This window comes from Eucyclogobius newberryi, unplaced genomic scaffold, assembly GCF_026437365.1.
Source record: "Eucyclogobius newberryi isolate DKJ021-1_F unplaced genomic scaffold, fEucNew1.0.hap1 SCAF_1, whole genome shotgun sequence".
Taxonomy (NCBI): domain Eukaryota; kingdom Metazoa; phylum Chordata; class Actinopteri; order Gobiiformes; family Gobiidae; genus Eucyclogobius; species Eucyclogobius newberryi.
In genome coordinates this window covers 33,220,072-33,240,756 of record NW_027315723.1, presented here as the reverse complement: position 1 = coordinate 33,240,756, position 20,685 = coordinate 33,220,072, and the positions used below count along the sequence as shown (strand labels likewise).

At 40.6% G+C, this 20,685-nt stretch overlaps 1 protein-coding gene across 1 annotated transcript in view; it reads left to right on the top strand.

The window, feature by feature from the left end:
- The window catches only part of LOC140359500 (uncharacterized), a 29,492-nt gene extending 12,025 nt beyond the window's left edge, over positions 1–17,467 (top strand). The window contains exons 5-10 of the mRNA XM_072444452.1: positions 11,239–11,338; positions 13,022–13,055; positions 13,131–13,200; positions 13,947–14,161; positions 15,492–15,639; positions 17,057–17,467. Coding sequence (XP_072300553.1) covers positions 11,239–11,338; positions 13,022–13,055; positions 13,131–13,200; positions 13,947–14,161; positions 15,492–15,639; positions 17,057–17,265 — 776 coding nt within the window. The 3' untranslated portion in view covers positions 17,266–17,467. The remainder of the gene's footprint in view (positions 1–11,238; positions 11,339–13,021; positions 13,056–13,130; positions 13,201–13,946; positions 14,162–15,491; positions 15,640–17,056) is intronic.
- The last annotated feature ends 3,218 nt before the right edge of the window (positions 17,468–20,685 follow it).

The following is a 20,685-nucleotide window of genomic DNA, read 5'->3' as shown; positions in this document are numbered from 1 at the left end:
CAGTGCACCTGTGCCATCACTTATGTGTCTCCTCTAAACAACTGCAGGACCAACCGGAGGTTTGGGAGAAACAGACAGGTCAAAGAAGACACAGAAATGATCAGACAGAGCAACATCGATCACATTAACATTTGAAATATTTACCCCCTTTGTAATTATGAGATCTAGAGTGTGTCCTTTGCTGTGGGTGGGGCCTCTCACATGCTGAGTAAGACTGAAGGTTTCAAGGACAGCATCAAGCTCTTTAGCGTTTCTGTCACAAATATTATCAACATGCACATTGAAACCTGTAATGACCAAACCATCAAAGTCTGTGCATACGACTGAAAGCATCTCAGTAAAATCATCAATAAAACTTTGGCAGTGCTGGGGAGGCTTGTATAAAACAATGAAGAGAATGGATGGAGACCGTTTTAGCTCCATTTTAAAGGATACATACTCAAATGATGAAAACACCCCAAAAGACAACCTGTGGGTAATTATTTCATCTCTAAAGACAGCACAGACTCCACCCCCTTTTTTGTTTTTTCGTGTTTCAGATTCAAACTTAAAGTTGGGTGGAGCAGATTCTATCAGAACTACATTTCCTGTGTTTTTGTCAAGCCATGTTTCAGTTAAAAACATAAAATCAAGATTATAAGAAGAAATAAAATTATTAATTAAGAGATTTGTTACATAAGGATCTGACATTTAGCACAGCAAGTTTCAGACTAGTTTCAGTGGGACTGGGCTTTATCTTTTCACAGGGAATATGTATCACATTTCTCAGATTGGGCCTGACTCGCATTTTGTTTTTCCATCTGTGTGATGATGTGACTACAGAAATAGCACTGGGGGGGCTCTTTTTACATAGGGCCCCGGGTCGGTTTGATTTTTAATGTGACAATAAGTTCCGGCAACGCTGAGACCCAGTGCATCCTAGCTATGGGAGATACCAGGTGAAAGGCGAGGTTGGATGGGTGGTGGGGCTTTTGTAGCCAAGGAGAGTTTGGGACCAGGTGAGAGGCGAGGGGGGATGGGTGGTGGGGCTTTTGTTGGTGTAGTCGGCTTGTGCAGGGAAGAGTTGATAAGTATTGACATAGCCCTTGCTATATTGGGCGTGAGTGGAGCCATCTTAATGCCTGATTTGATCAGACTTTCAAAATGGCTGGGAAGGCCCATGGGTGAGAGTGGAGATGAGAAGGAGAATGATGAATCTTTAGTGGGAGTAGATGTTGCAGGGGGAACCCAGGGCTGGTGTGAAGGCAGGGGCGATGACAGGGATGTTGTTGGGCTTGTCACAGATGGGTCCAAGGCCTTTGAAGATTGTTCCTTTGCTGGAGGTGGTGGAGGTGAATGTGGAGCAGCTGGAGCTGAATCCTTTGCTGGTGGTGGTGGAGCAGCTGCTGATGAATCCTTTGGTGGAGGCTGAGGTAGTGGTGCTTTTGATGTTGAAACATTGGCTCGGTCTCTGGCCGATGGAGCAGGAATTCTTCTCTCATTCCTCTCTTCTCTAACTATCTGCTCAGGACCCTGTCCAGGCCCAGTCCAATGCCTCAGAGCGTGGAGCAGGTTCTCTGTCAGCACCCTCACTCCACCTCTGCATAGGTGGGGGCCATTTCTCTTAAACAGGTCCTCTCGTTTCCAGAATAGATAGAAGTTCTCAATGTAGTATAGTCCTCTCGGGGAACACTCTTTGGACAGCCATGTGTTGTTTATCCTCCTGTCGATGTTTGGAAGAGGTCCACTTATGAATGTTTTGATTTTCATTTTATCAAGCACGTCGAATAACTTCAAGAAGTCTTTTTTCAAAACTTCAGTCTGTTCCCGCCGCATGTCCACTGCACCCACGTGCACAATCAGCTGTTTAGCTCCTCCATGCTTAGCCATAATATTTGGAAGGAGTGACGTTATCTCAGAAACAGTGGCGCTTGGAAAAGAATGTGTGTTTATCTTTTCATGCGTCACATGACTTATCGCGCCGTCCCCAACCAAAACAATCTGCGTGACCTTGGCAGATCCTCCTCGCTGTATTTTGGCCACGTCATCTTTCCTTTTTTCATTTAATTCCATCTCTGAAAGTGGTAAAAATCTGTTTGTGAGCTGTATTTTAGGTGACTTCACGTTATCTTTGTATCGTTTAGGCTTTGCTCCAAGTTTGTTCCAAGAAACAGCCTGGTATTTCTGTTTTTTAGACAGTTTTGGAAACGACACAGAGTCACTGCGGTTTAGGTTGAAAGTAGCAGTTTTTCTTGTAAAAAGTGTGCTCTTCTTACCATCGGTTGACACAGGAATGGTATCGTGAAGAACTTTTTCAGATTCCAAAACAAATATCCGTGTTTTCAGCTCATTAATTTCTTGTTGATATTTCCGACAGCGTTCACAGTTCTCCCTTCTTCTCCCGGACATGTCGCTGGCGTCAGATATGTCGTTAACACTGGAAAAATGTTCTTAAAATCCTTGGTTTACTTGAAAAAGTCTAAAGCAAAAATGTTTGGAAGACAAAAACTGATTAAAAAGCAAAATAAATAAGGAAAGCAGCGATAGCAAGCGGAGCGAGCAAAAAAGCATGTGCACTCTTCGGAAGCAGGATATGTAAAATGTAAAAAAACTAGTGATCCATAACAGCGGCACATGGACTTTTCAGATTGTTTAAGTCACATTTTACTCTCCGTCAAACTAAATCAGCGTTAGGACAGAACATCTGCAGAAGAGCAGGAGGAGACAGCTTAAGATTGTGATCAGTGTCTGTTTAATGCATTATATAGTCACTATTTGTTATACTTACTCTTTATTGAGTGTCTGCGTCATAAAGCAGACACTATATGTTCACTTATTTACTTATTGCTAAATAGCGTGAGCATTAGTGTCTCTGTTGCTAGGTGACGGAGGTACAATGAGGAGGGGGTGCAGCCGGGTCACCGAGGCTCTCTCCCTTTCTCCCTGCTCAGGTCTGTGTTCAGCACGATCTTGCAATTTGTCAGGACAAACAACAATTTGAGTCGCATACTACGCAATCATCAACTGTGAATTACTGAGCGTCGTTTGGTATGCTGCAAAACGCAGCAGAAAGCAGGCGGGAAGGGGGTCGTGCGGGAAGGCGAGAGCCATCATCGCCGCTAGCACGGCTTTAATGTAATTTGTTGTCAATTAAATCAGACTTTTTTATCTTAAGTAGTACACCAGTACTACTTACACACATGTAGTACTCTTACACACATGTACTTTTACGCAAGAACGCAGACACTCGCAATGGCTTCAGCCATTGCACATGATCTAGTTTTTATTATTATAGCAACCAGGTTTTTCGGCACGTATCACTGGTCGAATTATTTGTCCGATTTTCATCGTGTCGCTTCCTCAGCAGCACAAGCGCGCCAGCGCGTCTTCCTCTTCTGCGGCGTCTCACGGTTTTAGCCAAAATAATAGCTATTTCTGCAGCCGATGCTAAAAAAACTTTATCCATAGGAGTTGTGGTCCAGATGGATAGGAGCTCTTCACAGGTGTAAGAGACACACAATTTACTAACAAAAACAGACAAAAGAACGAGCACCGAAACGCCGAGCCAGCCTTCAGCGGCGTCATCTTGAAATATGGCCTGACGCCATTGCTCATGAATCCAATGAACACCTTACTAGGCAGGCATTTACCTTCTAGTTTTATCATAATCGACAGGCTGTCACATCTTTCTCCAAACCAGGTTGTTTTCAACCGCCTAGCATCCACAACCTCAGCTCCAGTTAAATTCTCCTTTACTTCATCCACAGTCACCATTGTAGGGACGCTGTGACCGTGTTTCTTTCAACGTCTGAAAGGAGAATGTTCTTTCCACCCACACCTTTAATCTCAATCACTTTCCTTTGCTGTCTTTGCACACAACCAGCAGAGAGCCATCTCTAAGGACTCTTGCATCCTTGACCTCTCCCACAGCCTTATTTAGGCTCATTGTCAATGCCACTGGACTCCACTCCTTAAAGGACGCATTTTCCTGTGCAAACTTTATAATCACCTTACACTCTGTGCTCTCATTCCCGATATTAGCAGCTTCATCCTACTTCTCACTGCCAGAACCTTCCGACACGGACGAGCTAAAGGACATTTTACGTTTCCGGGTACCAACAGCCAGAAAAGGCTGAAAAGGCCAAAAGTAGCTCAAAAAGACAAGACAAGATAAAATATAGGACTTAATCAATGGTTAAGAAGTTTTTCAGGATTTGCAAGTCTGGTGACTCAAAACTTTATATACATTTATTTATTTAATTTACACAGGGTAGAATTAACACAGAGAATTGAACACAAAACACATAAGACAAATCATCAAATCAAAAAGCAGACAACAATCATTATCTGATTAAATAAAAAATAAAGCTGCATGCTGAATTAAAAAGGAATATTATAGATTTAAAAAAAATATCTGCGTGTCATTTGAAATGCTTTATTTAAAAGCTTTATTTAAAATTGGTCATGTTTTAGGCTCTCGCTCTCTTTGCCTGACGTCCTCCATCTAGTGCTTGCAGAGTTAACCTAAGTACATTTCTTCTTCAGATTCATCATCAGGCATTTCAAACCAAAAGCGATCTCCTGCCTTGGTTGCTGAACATTTTCTTCGTTGCAGTTCTTTGCTTTTTTAGCTCAGGGTGCACTGTTGACTTGGACAAACTTGGACGCTGGTTGACTCAGTAAAGTCTGGCGGTAATGTAACACTTGGATACCAACCGCCATAAAACACCAAAGAAGACTCAGGAAGTGATGTATCTTCAGGACTCGGCACCTCTCTCTTGTTTTCATGTGGAATCCTGGTGCTATCTGTATTTTCCATTGAAGGATTCCTTTCTTTACGCTTTCTTTTTTTTACGTTTGATTATACCCTCTCGTCGAAGTTTTACCGTGCTCTTGTCTTCAGGTATGGATGACACCTCAGATGATTTCAGAGATTCCTTGTCACCGTCCAAGTTGAGCCTGGTGCATTGGGTGTCTAGTTGAGTGAGGTTGGTTTGTTATCCGAGAGTTTGGGGCTCCTCACTGAATCCGTTTTCCACACACTGTTCGCTCTTGCTTTCATGTGGGATCCTGGTGCTATCTGTATTTTCCATTGAAGGATTCCTCAAGGAACGCATGGTGTCAGGCCAGTCGTAAGGCAACTCCAAGCCAAAACCTACTGCCTTTGTTTCTATTGCCTTGTGTTCTTTTGGTTTGGTCCTCCTCTCTCTTCTCACTTCTTTTGGAGACTCATTAGTCTTGCACATTAGCGTTTTGTTCAGCGTAGGCGTTATGACAGACCTGTCCACATCGCCAATGCAGACATCCACTTCCGGAGTGTCATAAGGCAACTCAAACCAAACGTGTTCACCTGCCTTAGTTTCTTTACGCTTTCTTTTTTTGTGTTTGCTTGTGCTCTCTCGTCGAAGTTTTACAGAGTGCACTGTTGACTTCTTGGTTACTGGGCAAACTTGGACGCTGGTTGACTCAGTAACTGTTGTATCTTCAGGATACGGCACCTCTCTCTGGTTTTCATGTGTAATCCTGGTGCTATCTGGATCCTCTATTAAAGGATCCCTCCAGCAAAGCAAGCTCTTAGGCCAGTCATAAGGCAACTCCAACCCAGAACCTACTGCCTTTGTTTCTATCGTCTTATGTTTTTTTGGTTTGGTCCTCCTCTCTCTTCTCACTTCTGTTGGAGTCTCATTAGTCTTGCACAATAGAGTTTTGTTTGGTGTAGGCTTTATCACAGACCAGTTCACATCCACTTCCAGGGTGTCATAAGGCAACGCCAACCAAACGTGTTCACCTGCCTTAGGTTTTTTAAGTTTGATTGCACCCCCTCGACGAAGTTTTACCGTGCTCTTGTCTTCAAGGTTGGATGACACCTCAGATGATTTAGGAGGTTCCTTGTCACCGTCCAAGTTGAGCCTGGTGCATTGGTTGTCGTGTTCAGTGAGGTTGGTTTGTAGTCCGAGAGTTTGGCGCTGCTCATTAAGTCTGTTTTCCACACACTGTTGGTTCTCAGTTGGGAGAGAGGTTTTCATTCCAGCCACGGGGGAGGCGGACTTTGGTCTTTGTTCCTGAAAAGCAAGGCCTTCCTCTTTGGCGAGAGGACCACAGCCGTCGCGAGTCTCAAGAGACTGTTTCGAGTACAGTGAACCCTCGCTATAACGCGGTTCACTTTTCACGGTCTCGCTGCTTCACGGATTTGCATCATGCATTGTGTTCTGCATTCTGATTGGATTGGCTAAACGGTCTCTCTGCGTCTTCTCTACCTGTGTGTAGGGATGCATACCTAAACCCACGTTCAGGTTTATGTCCGGATTCGAATCCAGAGCTTTAGGTCCGGCTGAACTCATGCCATTTTTGCATAATGTTATAACAGCATAACACACACAACTTGGCTAAATTAAGTTGAAGACACATGAACAAGGACGACTATCAAACACAAGGCTTAACTGCAGAGTGAAATAAACTCAACTTGTCTGGTTTATTCACTGTTTATTAAGAGAAGTTACAACTTACAAATCACAAGCTACGAGCTAACACACATTCATGTGTTTTACTAGAGGAACAACTTCCGAACAAGAGCAAGTTGAGTATTGGTATTGGGGCAGCTGTTTCAGCTGATACTATGTTTGTCAAGTGTGTTACTGGTTTGACTGGGCTGTTCCCCACACCTGAAGTTTAATGCCTTTAGATACATTTCCACTCTTTAATTTTGCAGATCCATTGGCATCAAAGTCAGGTAAAGTCAACTCGAACCACTGTAAATCAATCAACTTAGCAATATCAAAAATAGAATATGAAAATATTTTACACTACACACAATACATCATATTAACAGCATTAAACACAAGACCATATTTAACAACTGTAGAATACAAATACTATTACAAAATATAAGCTCCAGTTAATCAATCCAGCAATTAAACAATCTTACTTTGACTTAGTATTTACTTAGATGTATAAATATGTATATTACAGTATAATACAGTTATTTTATTCATATTGTAGCGACCCTAGTCTCTAGTGCGCGTGCGCGGTCTCTGGGGCGGAGCTAAGAGCGGCTCAGGAGACCAGGTGATTTCTGACGTTCCTGTTCCATCACCATGGTTACGGCCAACAATAACCAACTCTGTTCAAGAAATAAAGTGACAACTTGTGAGCACTAAACCAGCATTACTGACCTGAGCGAGAAGTTACAATATTTACACCCAAACCAAGCACAACCCGCTCCTTTAAAAAGCGTCTTAAACTAACTCACGGAGCGGCACAAGCGGCAACGCACGCGGCGGCTTAAAACAATTCAATTAAGCCAGCGATCTTCCCGAATGTTCGGTCTCTCGCGTCTTTAAACTCATTGTGCCGGCTTCAACTTCTGCCGCGCGGAAGACGCGTGCGTCGCCGATGCTCCGGGCGCGCCATTGACAGCGATGTCAGTGTTTACGTCTTTTCCAGCGCGAATTTCGCGATCTATGGAAGGTTTAGGATGGTTTCGATTCTAGAACGTAAAGGATATAGAATGTGAGTGGTAGATTTTTAATGAGTCCAGAACCGAATCACCGGGGTTTCGTTTTTTTTGGACCTGAACCGAAACGTTTTTACAAGTCCGGATCCGGTCCGTCGTAGCGGTACGCATCCCTACCTGTGTGTCAATAACGTTACACCGTTATTGACACCCACAATGTCGACAAAATATTCCGCACCGACAAAGGTGTTAGTCCAAATGATAACTCCACTTTAGGTTTGGTTCATTTATTTAGCGAACACCAGGTTCACGTTAGCCAACACAACAACGTCTCCCTCGGTCCCACCCAGACACGTAATACAGGTAAACAGAACAGTATCGCCCCCTAGCTGTCAGGCATGAGAAGTGAAACTTAGAGAAGTGAAACTTAAGAAACTAACAAAAGGCACTTGGGGTCGGGCCCAAAAGGCAGAGGAAGATGAAACTATTGCAGAAAAAGTTAAACTTAAAACAACAACAAACGTTTATGCAGTACTTTTATTTGTTAAACAAATGCTTGGGCCTGTAAAAAGGTTTTGTTCCTTTCAATGTTTTATGGAGTATTTATTTGTATAATAACTAAAAAAATAAAGGTTTCTACTTCACGGATTTCGCCTATCGCGGGTTCTTTTTGGAACGTAACCCCCGCGATAAACGAGGGTCCACTGTAGTTGTTATTTACCATAACGTTGAATTTTTTACAACGGTTTCTTTTCCCCATTTTGTTCAGTAGGTAAGCGTCTGTTAGCGTTCATTTAAAAGGATTTATCTGTTGAAGTCTTCTTCTGAATTTGTGTGTCCACAAGAGCAGCTATCTTCAAATGACTCTAAGCCTGTGTCCTCTGCTTATAAAGGTATAGCATTGCTTTGTGACATAGTCAGACTCTGAAAAATGAAGTCGAAAGAATAAAGTCTGGCGGTAATGCAACACTTGGATGCCAACCGCCATAAAACAACAACAACAACAACAACAACATCATTACTGATTATAAGGTATAGCATTGCTTTTTGTCATCACTGTCATGGCAACAGTACAGAATATATGTCCAAAGAATAAAGCCTAAAGAATAAGGTTGGGCGGGGTGACGAATTACCAGGAGTAAAGTCTGGAGAATAATGTAACACGTGGATACCAACTGCCATAAAACACCATGCATTACACAGTCACTCGCAATGGCTTTTTTGTCATTGCATAGCATCCAGCTGAATGACTTTAATGCTTTACACAGTCACTATTGGTTCTTGTAACTCTTTTTGTCATTCAAAGTTTGTTTTGTTGATAATTATCGTCTGGTTCTTCCTGGTACTTTCAGTATCCCTTGGTCTCGGGATCCGTCATCAACTTTACAATTTTTCCCTGGCTCTTATTCATCTTCTTTGGTGTTTTATGGCGGTTGGTATCCAAGTGTAGTGTCCTACTATAGTTGTACATCTTTAAAATTTAGACTTTATTCTTTTTGGTGGTTGGTATTTCTCAGACTCTATTCTCTAGACTCCACTACCTCCAGACTTTATTCTTCCTTTCCCCTGTCTAAAGGGGCTTGTAGTGGCAAAAATCTCTCGATAAGACAAAGAAGCAAGTTGTCTTGTTTCAAAAGTAAACTGTTTAATCTTGTGGCTGAATCAGAAAGAAACTCGTGTGGACTCGGCCATTCTCAAGGAAGGCCGAGTCCACGTGTCTGTCTCTTGCCTGCTTCCCAAAATGTGTATCTCCCGAGTCCTCTCGTCCCACGTCTGTCCCCTGCCTTAAATCACAGATGGTCACATGACCACACACACACAGAAGTTCCCGGTCACTGGTCTCTCAGGTACAAAGGAACCAAGGAGCAAATGGGACATCAAAGAAACAGTGGTTTCAGGAAGGGGACAGTACATAACATTTGCATTAATTCAATTCACATGTCTTGTCTACACTTTGTCCTAGTGTAAAACAGAACGTGGGACTTCCTAGTCACTCCAGGAGGTCCGGACATGTAAATTTCCAGGCCAAGAGGAGTCGTTTCAGGCTGTTGACTGTGTTAGAACTAAATTCAATTGAAAATAGGATTTAAAGTTAAAAAGCAAAGGGCCAGATTATATTTTTCCACAACAGGCCCTCAGACCGGGGCGTCCATAGCGTGTAGTTTACATTTAAAGTCTATGTAAACGTGCGTTAAACGCGTCCTGCTTTTTCCACGGCGCGATTCCTGCGTTTTTGTGGGGCGATTCCTGCGGCGATTCCTGCGTTTTTGTGGGGCGATTCCTGCGTTTTTGTGGGGCGATTCCTGCGTTTTCGGCGTCGAGCGCGTCATTGGCGTCATTGGCGTCATTGGCGTCATGGGCGTTGGACCCGCTGGACGTAGACAAGATGAGCTGTCCAACTTTTCTGTGTCAGACGCGGCGCAGCAGCCAATCAGAGACGACGCTCCAGTGACGTGCTTGGCACGACCCGGAAAAAGACCCCAAACACACCCAGCAACAATAAAAATAATGATTTTGACTAACCTCTGCTCACCTCTGAAGTATGCGTGTCCCAGACAAGCCCCGGTGCCCATCGCCTCTGTTTTTGGACTTTGTAAAGTTAATAAACCAAATCCATGGTCCAACATTAAATTCCATAACACCACGAGAAAAACAACACAGCACCACTCCTCCACTGCACATGCGTCTGTCTTCAAATGTACATGCGTCCAACTTCTGTGTCGGGCGCGAATTTGGCGCTGCGGCGTGAGGCCGGCTGAAGTGAGCGAATGTTGGTGATTGGTGACATCATCGTCAGTTACATCATCATCAAAGGCGTGACATCATCGTCATGGAAACTGTATGGACATGACCATGCATTACGCAGTCACTCGCAATGGCTTGTTGACATTTCATAGAGTCTAGTTTATATTGTTCTTCTTCTGCGTGTTTTATGGCGGCCATAAAAAGGTCTAAATAATAAATTCTAAAAATCTGGCGGTAATTCAACACTTGGATACCAGCCGCCATAAAACACCATAGAAGAAGAAGAAAACACCAAAGAACAACAAAAAACACCAAAGAAGAACTTGGAGGGGGTTGGGGGAAAGAAGTAGTGAAGTCTTAAGAGTGAAGACTGAAGTCTAAAGAATAAAGTCTTAATAATAAAGACGTACAACTACAATAGGTGGCAGTACTGTAACACTTTGATATCAACGGCCATAAAACACCAAAGAAGAAGAAATAACATTCAACATTCAGCTGTAACTGAAGCATCAACAGTTTGAGGTTTTATCATGGAAGGCTCTGATTTTAAAGGTGCACAGTGTAACTTTTCTGATGGAAGTGCTTGTCTACTTAGAGCCGTGCTTTTTAAATAGTTGTGACACCATGCCACAAACACACATGTTCAAGTTTTGTATACAATATAGATCCCTAATTCTACTAATATTGTGTGAAAAAGTAACTAGTACCTGTAACTTGTGTAACTATGTGCACTTTTCCCTTTCATTACAATTTACTATTTTGGCGGCAGTATACATTATTAGCCATGTATCTTTACTTTTACTTTAGTGTACATTTACATTACTGTGTATGTTGAAATCTGTTTGCTTTTGAGCTCTGTTGTAAACACAGAACTCAATAAATAACAGATGTCTGAGTAAAACAAATATAAGTCATCTTAAAACGTTGGCTATAATTCCCTTGTATTCAGGCCATTTAAATAAAGCCAATGCTAAAACTTAAATTTACTGTATATACAACATTGCACAGTGCTATTACTAGAAATGACATATCTTTCTTAAATCATGTGTGATATTTTCCAGAGAGTCACTGGAAGCAGAAGAAGTATGACGACGTCGTGTTTTCAGCTGAAGGAGAAAGTCACATGCACAGACTCAGTCAAATATGCAAGACTCATCTCAGGTAAAGTTAGGCCTGAACCAAAAGATACAGTCGTCGTCTGAAAGAGGCAAAACATGTTTTATACCATGGTCACTGAGAATAGAGGTTATACTTTTTCATGCCCCTCAACATTCTTACTGAGTGGCAGAATTAAGGACAGAATTACCAAGAATCAAAGTTATTTATTTGCTTTTTTGTCTTCTTTCCATCAAATTACCTTAAAACAGCAAAATGCAAACTTAAAAAAAAAAAAAAAAATCAAATGGACAATGTAATTGTCCATTTGAATGTAATGTAACATGACGGTTGTAGCTTTTTCACACATGTTTTGAGGTCTTACAGGAGAAAAACCATTACAGCGTAGTCAGCGAGAATACTAATGCTCATGCTCAGGTAGTTCCGGCAACAGTTAATCACATTCTGTAGCACTGCGCTGGTGTCATCACCATAGCAACGGGTAAACAAATGAGCTACTGTTACCTACTAAGGACGACTTTAGATGACTGATCCCTCGGACAGCAAACAGACAGCAAACAGACACAAACAGACATAAACTGACAGGAAACGGACACAAACGGACACAAACGCACACAGACGGACACAAACGGACACAGACGGACACAGACGGACACAGACGGACAGGAAACGGACACAGACACAAACTGACAGGAAACAGACACAAACGGACACAGACGGACACAGACGGACAGGAAACGGACACACACAAACAGACATAAACTGACAGGAAACGGACACAAACAGACACAAACGGACACAGACGGACAGGAAACAAACACACACAAACAGACATAAACTGACAGGACACGGACACAGACGGACAGGAAACGGACAGGAAACGGACAGACATAAACGGACATAAACTGACAGGAAACGGACACAAACGGACACAGACGGACACAAACGGACACAGACGGACAGGAAACGGACACAGACATAAATGGACATAAACGGACACAGACATAAATGGACACAAACGGACAGCAAACGGACAGCAAACAGACAGGAAATGGACAGCAAACGGACAGGAAATGGACACAAATGGACATAAACGGACAGGAAATGGACACAAATGGACAGAAATGGACAGAAACAGACACAAACAGGTTGTAATATTCACCATTTGGCTCTTGCAGTTTGTGGGACCTTGGTATAAGAGGATTAAACAATAAGGAGCAGCACGTTACACAGTTTAACACAGTTTTAACTCCCTCCGTGGTGTGATGCTCAACTCCTCGTTTAATCTTCACATATTCTTTGTGAGTGTAAAACTAGATTTGAGAGAAAATATCAGTACTGATTCAAATGATAGTAATTCATTTGAACATATTTCTGGCATCAAGGGAAAATAGCCTAACATAAAACTACCCAACTAATGCTTTTGAAATGTCATACATAGCATGACATAACATCATAGCTGTCCTCTGGATGTTTTTGATGGTTTAAATCATTCTTCAATCTCTACCTCATGCAAAACAGTATTTTTGTTTTCATTATTAATTCAATATTGGTATTATGTCAGAAAATAATGATACATTTGATCAAAATAATAAATCAAACAAACCTACCCCAGGATCCATCCTTCACTCTGGACTTGTGTGATACATTTTAGTCTTGTTCTTTATCATTACTCTCGTCGCAGTGTTGTTTGTATAATCCTTCTGACGTGTTTCTTTCTTTGCTCAGTCCGCCGATGTCATCCAGCAATGACACTGAGCAGGTAAAAACTGTTTCTATACACTTTGAGGTACCTGTATACAGAATTTGATATGAAAACATATTTGTTTTTGTGCAGAAGACACTGGCTTCAGTATTTACAGAAATACAGAACAAGAATGATGTGCTGAAAACCTGCCAAGATGAAGGTAATCTCTCATTACAATTTGAGTTTAATTTTGTTTTAAACATCACACTTTTACACACAATTAAAGGTATTATTTCTATTTCTATTTAGCTAAAGGTTTGAAATGTGTGTGACTGATAATTTTGTAAAAATACTAAAAAGCCCCACATAATATATGTAAGAGGAAATTTGAATTGAAACATTGTGAATTAAGACATAATAAATGATGGTTAATTGAAAACTAAAACAGTTTTACTCTTATTCTTCTCTACTGTAAAATGGGTCTCTTCTTTGTCTTAAATCATTTTGCCTCTGGTGCAATAGACGTCTGAATTTCATTTCCTGGTTCCTTCCTGAAATGTAAATTAAATTATTTCAGCCTGGGAGAGTCCTACAGGTCTGCAATGATTATTGTAATATTTTTGTCAAGTGTAATAGTCATTTTCATTTCATAATCTGGACCAAACATACTCTAAAACACATGCCAAAAGATATTTTCAACACATGTGGGGGAATTATTAGATCAAAATGTTTTAATCAATAATACACTTTATTCCCAGTGTAGAAGCCTTCAGTCACTGTATTTCAACCTTTATTTGGTTCAAATGTATTTAAAACATCTCACGTTATACTAAAATAATTGTTAGTTGCAGCCTTTAAAATGAAAATACTTATTGCATATATTGTGTGTAGATTTTTAGATTATATGGCAACAGCTCATTTAAATATTTCCATCTATATTTTGTGATTTATTCCCATTTCTTCTAGTGGAGAGACTGAAGTCACAGCTGATGGAGGCCAAAGGCAGGGCTTCGTTCCCCCGTTCGGAGCCCATGGATGGAGCTGAGGAGGAGACCTTTGAGGAGGGGCAGGAGGTGGAGGAGGAGACCACCCCAGAGGAGGAGGAGCTCAGGGTGGAGTGGCCCACCGGAGTGGCCCAGGCCTCAGAGAAGGACCTGGCTAAGCTCTCCACCAAAGCGGGGGTACGCACGTCCTACACATCCACTCACTCTAGATTTAACATCATTCAGGTATTTCTAAACAAAAAGAGTCCCGTTTTATGAGACATTTTCTCGATTGTTTCATGGAACTGACCTGAGAGTGTAACTCCTCAACACATCCTGGTGTTCCTCTTTCCTTCCTGACTCGTCTCTATTGAGTCTTGTGTCATCACCTTCACACAGTCCACCCTCTGTCCTTCTTTTCCCCTCCTTTGTTCTACTTTTCCACTACAAACAAGACATACGTAATTGTTGAATCTGTGGCAAAAAACGACAGCAACAGCAATAGTTTGATCATTTTTCTTTTCAAATAAAACTATTCACTGCAAGATTTAAAGTGTATATGAGGTTAAACTCCTAATTTCACTAATTGTATTTAAGAGTTTAGCGAGTTATAGGTTTATTTTCTTTTCTTTTCAAATGGTGTTATTTTTCAACAGTCCAGTTCAGCCAAGACCAGTTTCATAAACCGGTCCAATTACAAAATACTGAATTAATATATCCGGCACAGTGTAGGTTATATAATGTACTGTAAATTGAGGCTGTCAACATTTGAATTTGACCTTTGTTTTTAAAGATCTGTACTTAGATAGAACAAAGACAAACACTAGTAGTTGACATATGAAAAAGCACAGTAATCTTAAGTCTGGTCTTCACTGAGTTATAGAATCATGTACTCTGTTGCTACGGCTCGTAGTGATCAGCAGAAGGAGTATAAAGTGTGATCATGAAAAGCTTTGACCTGATTCAGATGAATGAACACACAGTGAGATGGAGTCATTATTGCAGCTGTTATCTTTATCATGTTTGGGCCGTTAACTCAGAGAGGTCACTGGGCCAATGACTATACAATGTGTTTTTTTAATTAGAATATTAGAATATATTAGTACATTAAAATTGTGTTTGTGATAGAAACTAGCTTAAGTTAAATCTGTATTTTATGAGATTAGGGTCTTTACACCTGATCACAATGGACCCAAACTGATTTTTACTACTGTATATGTTTAAAAAGAAAAAAAAATCCAAACATACCACAACTATTTTAGTAATGGGCAAAAAAATATATAATATTAAATAATGCACTACTTTTTTCATCATATCTATCAATCATGATTTCACTATTAGATACATATTTTTTTTTTACTTTTAATCAGTTCTAAATCACATTTCTTTAACATAGAGGATTTCCTCTAAACATCTCGATCAAAAAGCCTCAAACTTTTGGAACAATTAACTCAGTTTGATTAAAATGGCAATGATGAGGATTGAACATGCATTACAGTGTTTCTTACACTTAGTTTTTAAACTTCAGAATTCGTCGCCCGACGGCCTGGTGTCCATCCTGAAGCGGAGGAGAGCGTCTCTGGATGGACTGCCTCCTCCAAACAGCACGCCCACAAAACAGGACGCAAAGCAACGCAAAGTCCGATTCAGCGAGCCGGACGACGACCTGGAGCACGGTAAGAAAGCACAAGCAACTATTTACAACTACCACAGACAACTCATGAAGAAAAGATCAGGGAAGCTAGAACAGTTTAAAGTAGAGAGAGGAGGAGAGGATATGTGTTTTTGTTTGTTTATTTACCTTATTTGAAAAAGAGGAGGGCCTGAAGGTTTGAAGGTTATATCATATCAGTGACTCAATTCATTTGATGTTTGTATTAATAGTACATCATTAATACAATATAGTAATTGTATTAATGATAAATGACAGCTGTGCATCGTTTTTACCGTCAATAAACCAGTGATAACTTTGGGCTGGAGGGTTTCACAATAAATGTATAATAGTTCACACCACAACAATTCGAGCCCAAATTCAAACACAACACATATTTGAAAATACAGGATCATTTAAGACCAACTGCCAAACAAAGAGATTCAGAATCAGAAAGAGGTTTATTGCCTCATTGCCATTGTCAGTGAACAGAATTCAGTCTTTATCAGTTTGGTCAAACACTGTTTTTCCTAGAGTTTCCTCTTTTACTTTAGTACTAAAGTTAGGGAGTCCTTTATCTGCATGTAACTCGTGCACGGTGTAAAGATAGAGGGACGACCACTCCAACACAGTTGTTTTGAAGTTGTTGATAATTGGCTTGTAACTACTTCCAAGGCACACGTTGCCTATAATCACCCAAGATCCAAACGTTGAGCAAACGGGGCATTGTGGGGCCCGATTACCTGTTGTCTAATCTTGTGTAGTCTTAATACGTCTCTGCTCTTTAATATCTCAGCATTTGGATCTAGTTTTGGGAGATGTTTAGCAAGTGAGGCTGATGAATTATGATTGTTTGGAATGTCACTACACTCATTAAGTGACGGAAGAGGAACTGTTACCATCAGCACGTCTCCCTGACGTTTCTGCCAAGCCTGAACAGGTTCTCAGTTGGTTACAAGAAGGCTCAGTTTGTATTCCATACAGACTCAAAAACCTTGTGCACAGCATCTTGTGGGTATATTTTTGCAAGACATATTTTAGCACATGAACGACCTAAATGTCCATTACCACAAACTTCAGTGCCGTTCGAAATTATCAGGTGCAACAGTTAGTGACTGTTGCGCCTACATTGTCAGTGTTAGTGATTTCAGCCCTCGCCATCCTCTGTGTTGGAGTTGGTGGGGCCTTTGGTTGTGGACTTGGGCTTGGATAAGTACACCAAGGTCACTCTCACTGCTGTCGTCTGTTTTTACTTATCATATGAAGCTGCATTATCATTACTTTCATCACAAAGAGTCATATATCCTTAAAATACACTCTGCATTTTTCCTCATGTGTTTTGGAAAGACGTGTCATGCTAAAAAACAATGAAATATCAGGAAAGTATTTTTTAACTAGCTTATACTGTTTTTACACATCATTTCATATTCCTGTCGTTTCAGAGGCAGTGGGAGGCGACTCTTGTCTTATCCTGCTCTTTCTGTGTCTGGTCACCGTGGTGATCAGCCTGGGCGGGACTGCGCTCTACTGCGCCCTGGTGGACACTTACTCCAACATCTGCGTGGACTTCACTCAGAACGTGGACTTCTACTTCTCATACGTGCGGATGTTCTTCCAGGGGCTCGGACAGTGGCTGCCCTTCAGGACTTAAGTGCTGCCAGTCTGCGTGTTCAAACCACTAGTGTCCGTCTATCGACACGTCTAAAACATTCACTGTAGACCAAACCTCCAGCTCCAGCCTCTTCATTTTATGACGGATAAAATGCAGAGGACAATTCTGTTTTAGATCTCTGTGTGAACTTTCTCCTCAGTTTGATGTGACATGGACTCGTAGTGGATGAGACTGACAGGAAAAAAAATGTTTTCAATGATATTATGTCAATTCAACAGAAATAAAGTTAAAACATTTCTCAAAACGCATTCGTTCAGGTTTAATTATCAAATGTCGCAGAAGCAAGAAATATCACCTTATATCCTGATTTAGAACTTTACAATATAACATTCATTTTTTATTTTAAATCACCTCTTTTTGTTGCATTTATAATAAACGATATATACTCGATATTCAAATATGGCATATCTTCTACACAACATTCAGGATATTCATTTCGATGTATTGCCCACCTCTAGCATGGACAAACACTTATCTTTATATATTTTCCGGATTGCGTTTAAGACAGATGCATAAAAGCCATCCTGATTAAAGTCACATGTTATTGATGGCAGTCCAAAGCGAGGGACCATCTCAACTGGGCGTATGTAATACATTTATACCATGATAAGGCCCAGAGACATTGGAATAGTTGTTGTTGATAACATTTTACAACCCCAAAAGCCGGAATGCCCAAAAGGTGATGACGTATTTTTTTGTTCAAGGAATATTAATGTCATCTTTTGTTTTTTTGGACTTTTATTATTATTTTTCTTTTCTTTTTTACAATCAAAATAAACAGAACCAAACCCCACCAGAGAGAAAGGAAAAAAGACAGAAATAATAAACAGTAGCTGTCCAACACAAAGTAAAAGGAAATTAAGGTATTTATAATTCAAACAATGAGTCCCATTCAGCCCACTATCCCACAAATGTGTCCCCTTTTAAATGAAGTCTAAATAATTCTTCCAATGTACAAATGTCCAGTATAATGTCAGGTCAGTCCTTGATTGTCTGTACATTTTGGTTGTGTCCATGGCAGGAGTCCTGAGGCCCAAATACAGAGTTCTGAAATCCTTTGGGATGGTGATATCATTTGTCTGTAAGGCTTTGTTGATCTGAGTCCAAAACACATGATAGTGGTTTGCCTCCTGCTGCCACAGCCTCTCCAACAGTCTGCATTTCCCTGGGAGTAATGTGCACTTTGACATGGTGTTATAAAGAAACGAGACACACTTTTCCAACAGAATTCCCTCCAAACATGTGATCCTGTGGTTCTCAGGTGAGAGGTACATATACTTTCCCACTCTTCATCATCCAGAACAAAGTGACCCTCTCTTTCCCATTTACCCTTAATCAGTAGTGACTGTCCAGACTATTTATACATGTGTATAATTTAGATATTAATCCCCTTGAGAGTTCAGATTTATAAGCTTTAATGAATGTTTCAGTGAAAATCCAAACCCACATTTATGTCAAATTAACATGTTCAATACAAATGTTTGCCTGAAGCTAAAATAAATGCAAACAGAGCTGTATTTGTCAGAGAATATATCAGCTACTGCATATACTGTATAACTTTACTGGGTGGGCTTGTCCCCATGAGCAGACAGTGGACATGCACCAATATTTAAGTCACCCACAAACGGCAGATCATGTCCAGGCCGAAAGATTCTCTGCAGACAAGCAATTTCTCTCCTTTTATTCTTGATTTTTTTTTGGAGCGATTGATAGAGACTAATCATTGTACTTGATGGAACAGGTGCATTCATGTAAAAAGTAAGCAGTGGTGCAAGTCTTGCTTCACTTCCAAAATGTCCACAGGACAGGATCCTCCTGAAATGATCAGTGACCTCTACGTCCTGCAATTGAGACACGGCGCCCTCTGCTGGTGACAAAAGGTACGTCTCTAACTAATGTCACTTTTTCTCTCTCAATCGCTTTGACACTTCTCCATACAAACTTTACATTTGCTACAACTCGCACTACATTAAGTTTCAGTTTTCTCAAAACTATTTTTTTTTACATTTAAAATGTAAAAGTTTTGCCCCAAAATCAAGTTCAACCATCAAAACACTTTTATATGTGGTCTTTGATTAATATTACTCTGCGGCTCAGAAGTCGTTAGTGCTGCTTTCAGGCACCAGAGTGACACTGGTTTAGTGCAGTCTCATTAGGATTTACTCACATGTGACATTACATCTGGAGGAGCTGTGGTTTTCATCTAAGAAATAAAACAATAATAAAACCTAAATGGCTGTGTGGATTTTCATTTGATTTTCATAAGATATTTGTCAGAGAAACAGAAACCCTGCTTTTCTTGTAAATCATCTGGCCCTGTACATCTCAGAAGATCAAGTCCAGATTTTGTTCAGACTTTGCTGTAAAATGCTACATGAGATCCACACAAATAAATGACCTTCTTGTTACCAAACATTTTAGAAATGTCCAATATCTCATGCAGTCTTCATTGCTTTACATTCATGTAAAATATTACACAGTTTTCAAATGTAACAACAAACAACACAACATTATGAGATTTTAGATATTGGTTTTATTTTAAGTTTCTGTAACTGTTACATGTTGCGCTTATACATGTTTTTGTAGTAAACATAGCATGTTGCTGATTCATTATGATTAAATATTTGATTAAAAACCATCACCACGTGATCTAGGATTGATTAAACACAAGCTGTTTTTTTTTCAATTCAGGCTTATTCTCTTATTATTTGTAGAGAACACACAGGAAACGCTCAGGGCCGTCGTTGCCACCGTTGAGGTCTTTTTGGATTACATTGACCCCAGCCTTCTCAAAGGGTTCAATGGCATACCCACGGGTAAGAAGCAGCATGCTCCTCACTGGAACGTTGCCCTGGGTTTTCTTGAACCACAGGTAGACTTGAGTCCCTCCTGTTCCCTCGTTCAGGTTGACACTCAGATTTTCGTAGCCCTGGGCCTGGTACTGGTCAAACTCAGTGTTGGTGGTGGAGATCTTCACATCAGTGAGAGTGCCCTTGACTTCAGTGGTCAGACGGGTATGCCATTGAACCCTTTGAGAAGGCTGGGGTCAATGTAATCCAAAAAGACCTCAACGGTGGCAACGACGGCCCTGAGCGTTTCCTGTGTGTTCTCTACAAATAATAAGAGAATAAGCCTGAATTGAAAAAAAAACAGCTTGTGTTTAATCAATCCTAGATCACGTGGTGATGGTTTTTAATCAAATATTTAATCATAATGAATCAGCAACATGCTATGTTTACTACAAAAACATGTATAAGCGCAACATGTAACAGTTACAGAAACTTAAAATAAAACCAATATCTAAAATCTCATAATGTTGTGTTGTTTGTTGTTACATTTGAAAACTGTGTAATATTTTACATGAATGTAAAGCAATGAAGACTGCATGAGATATTGGAC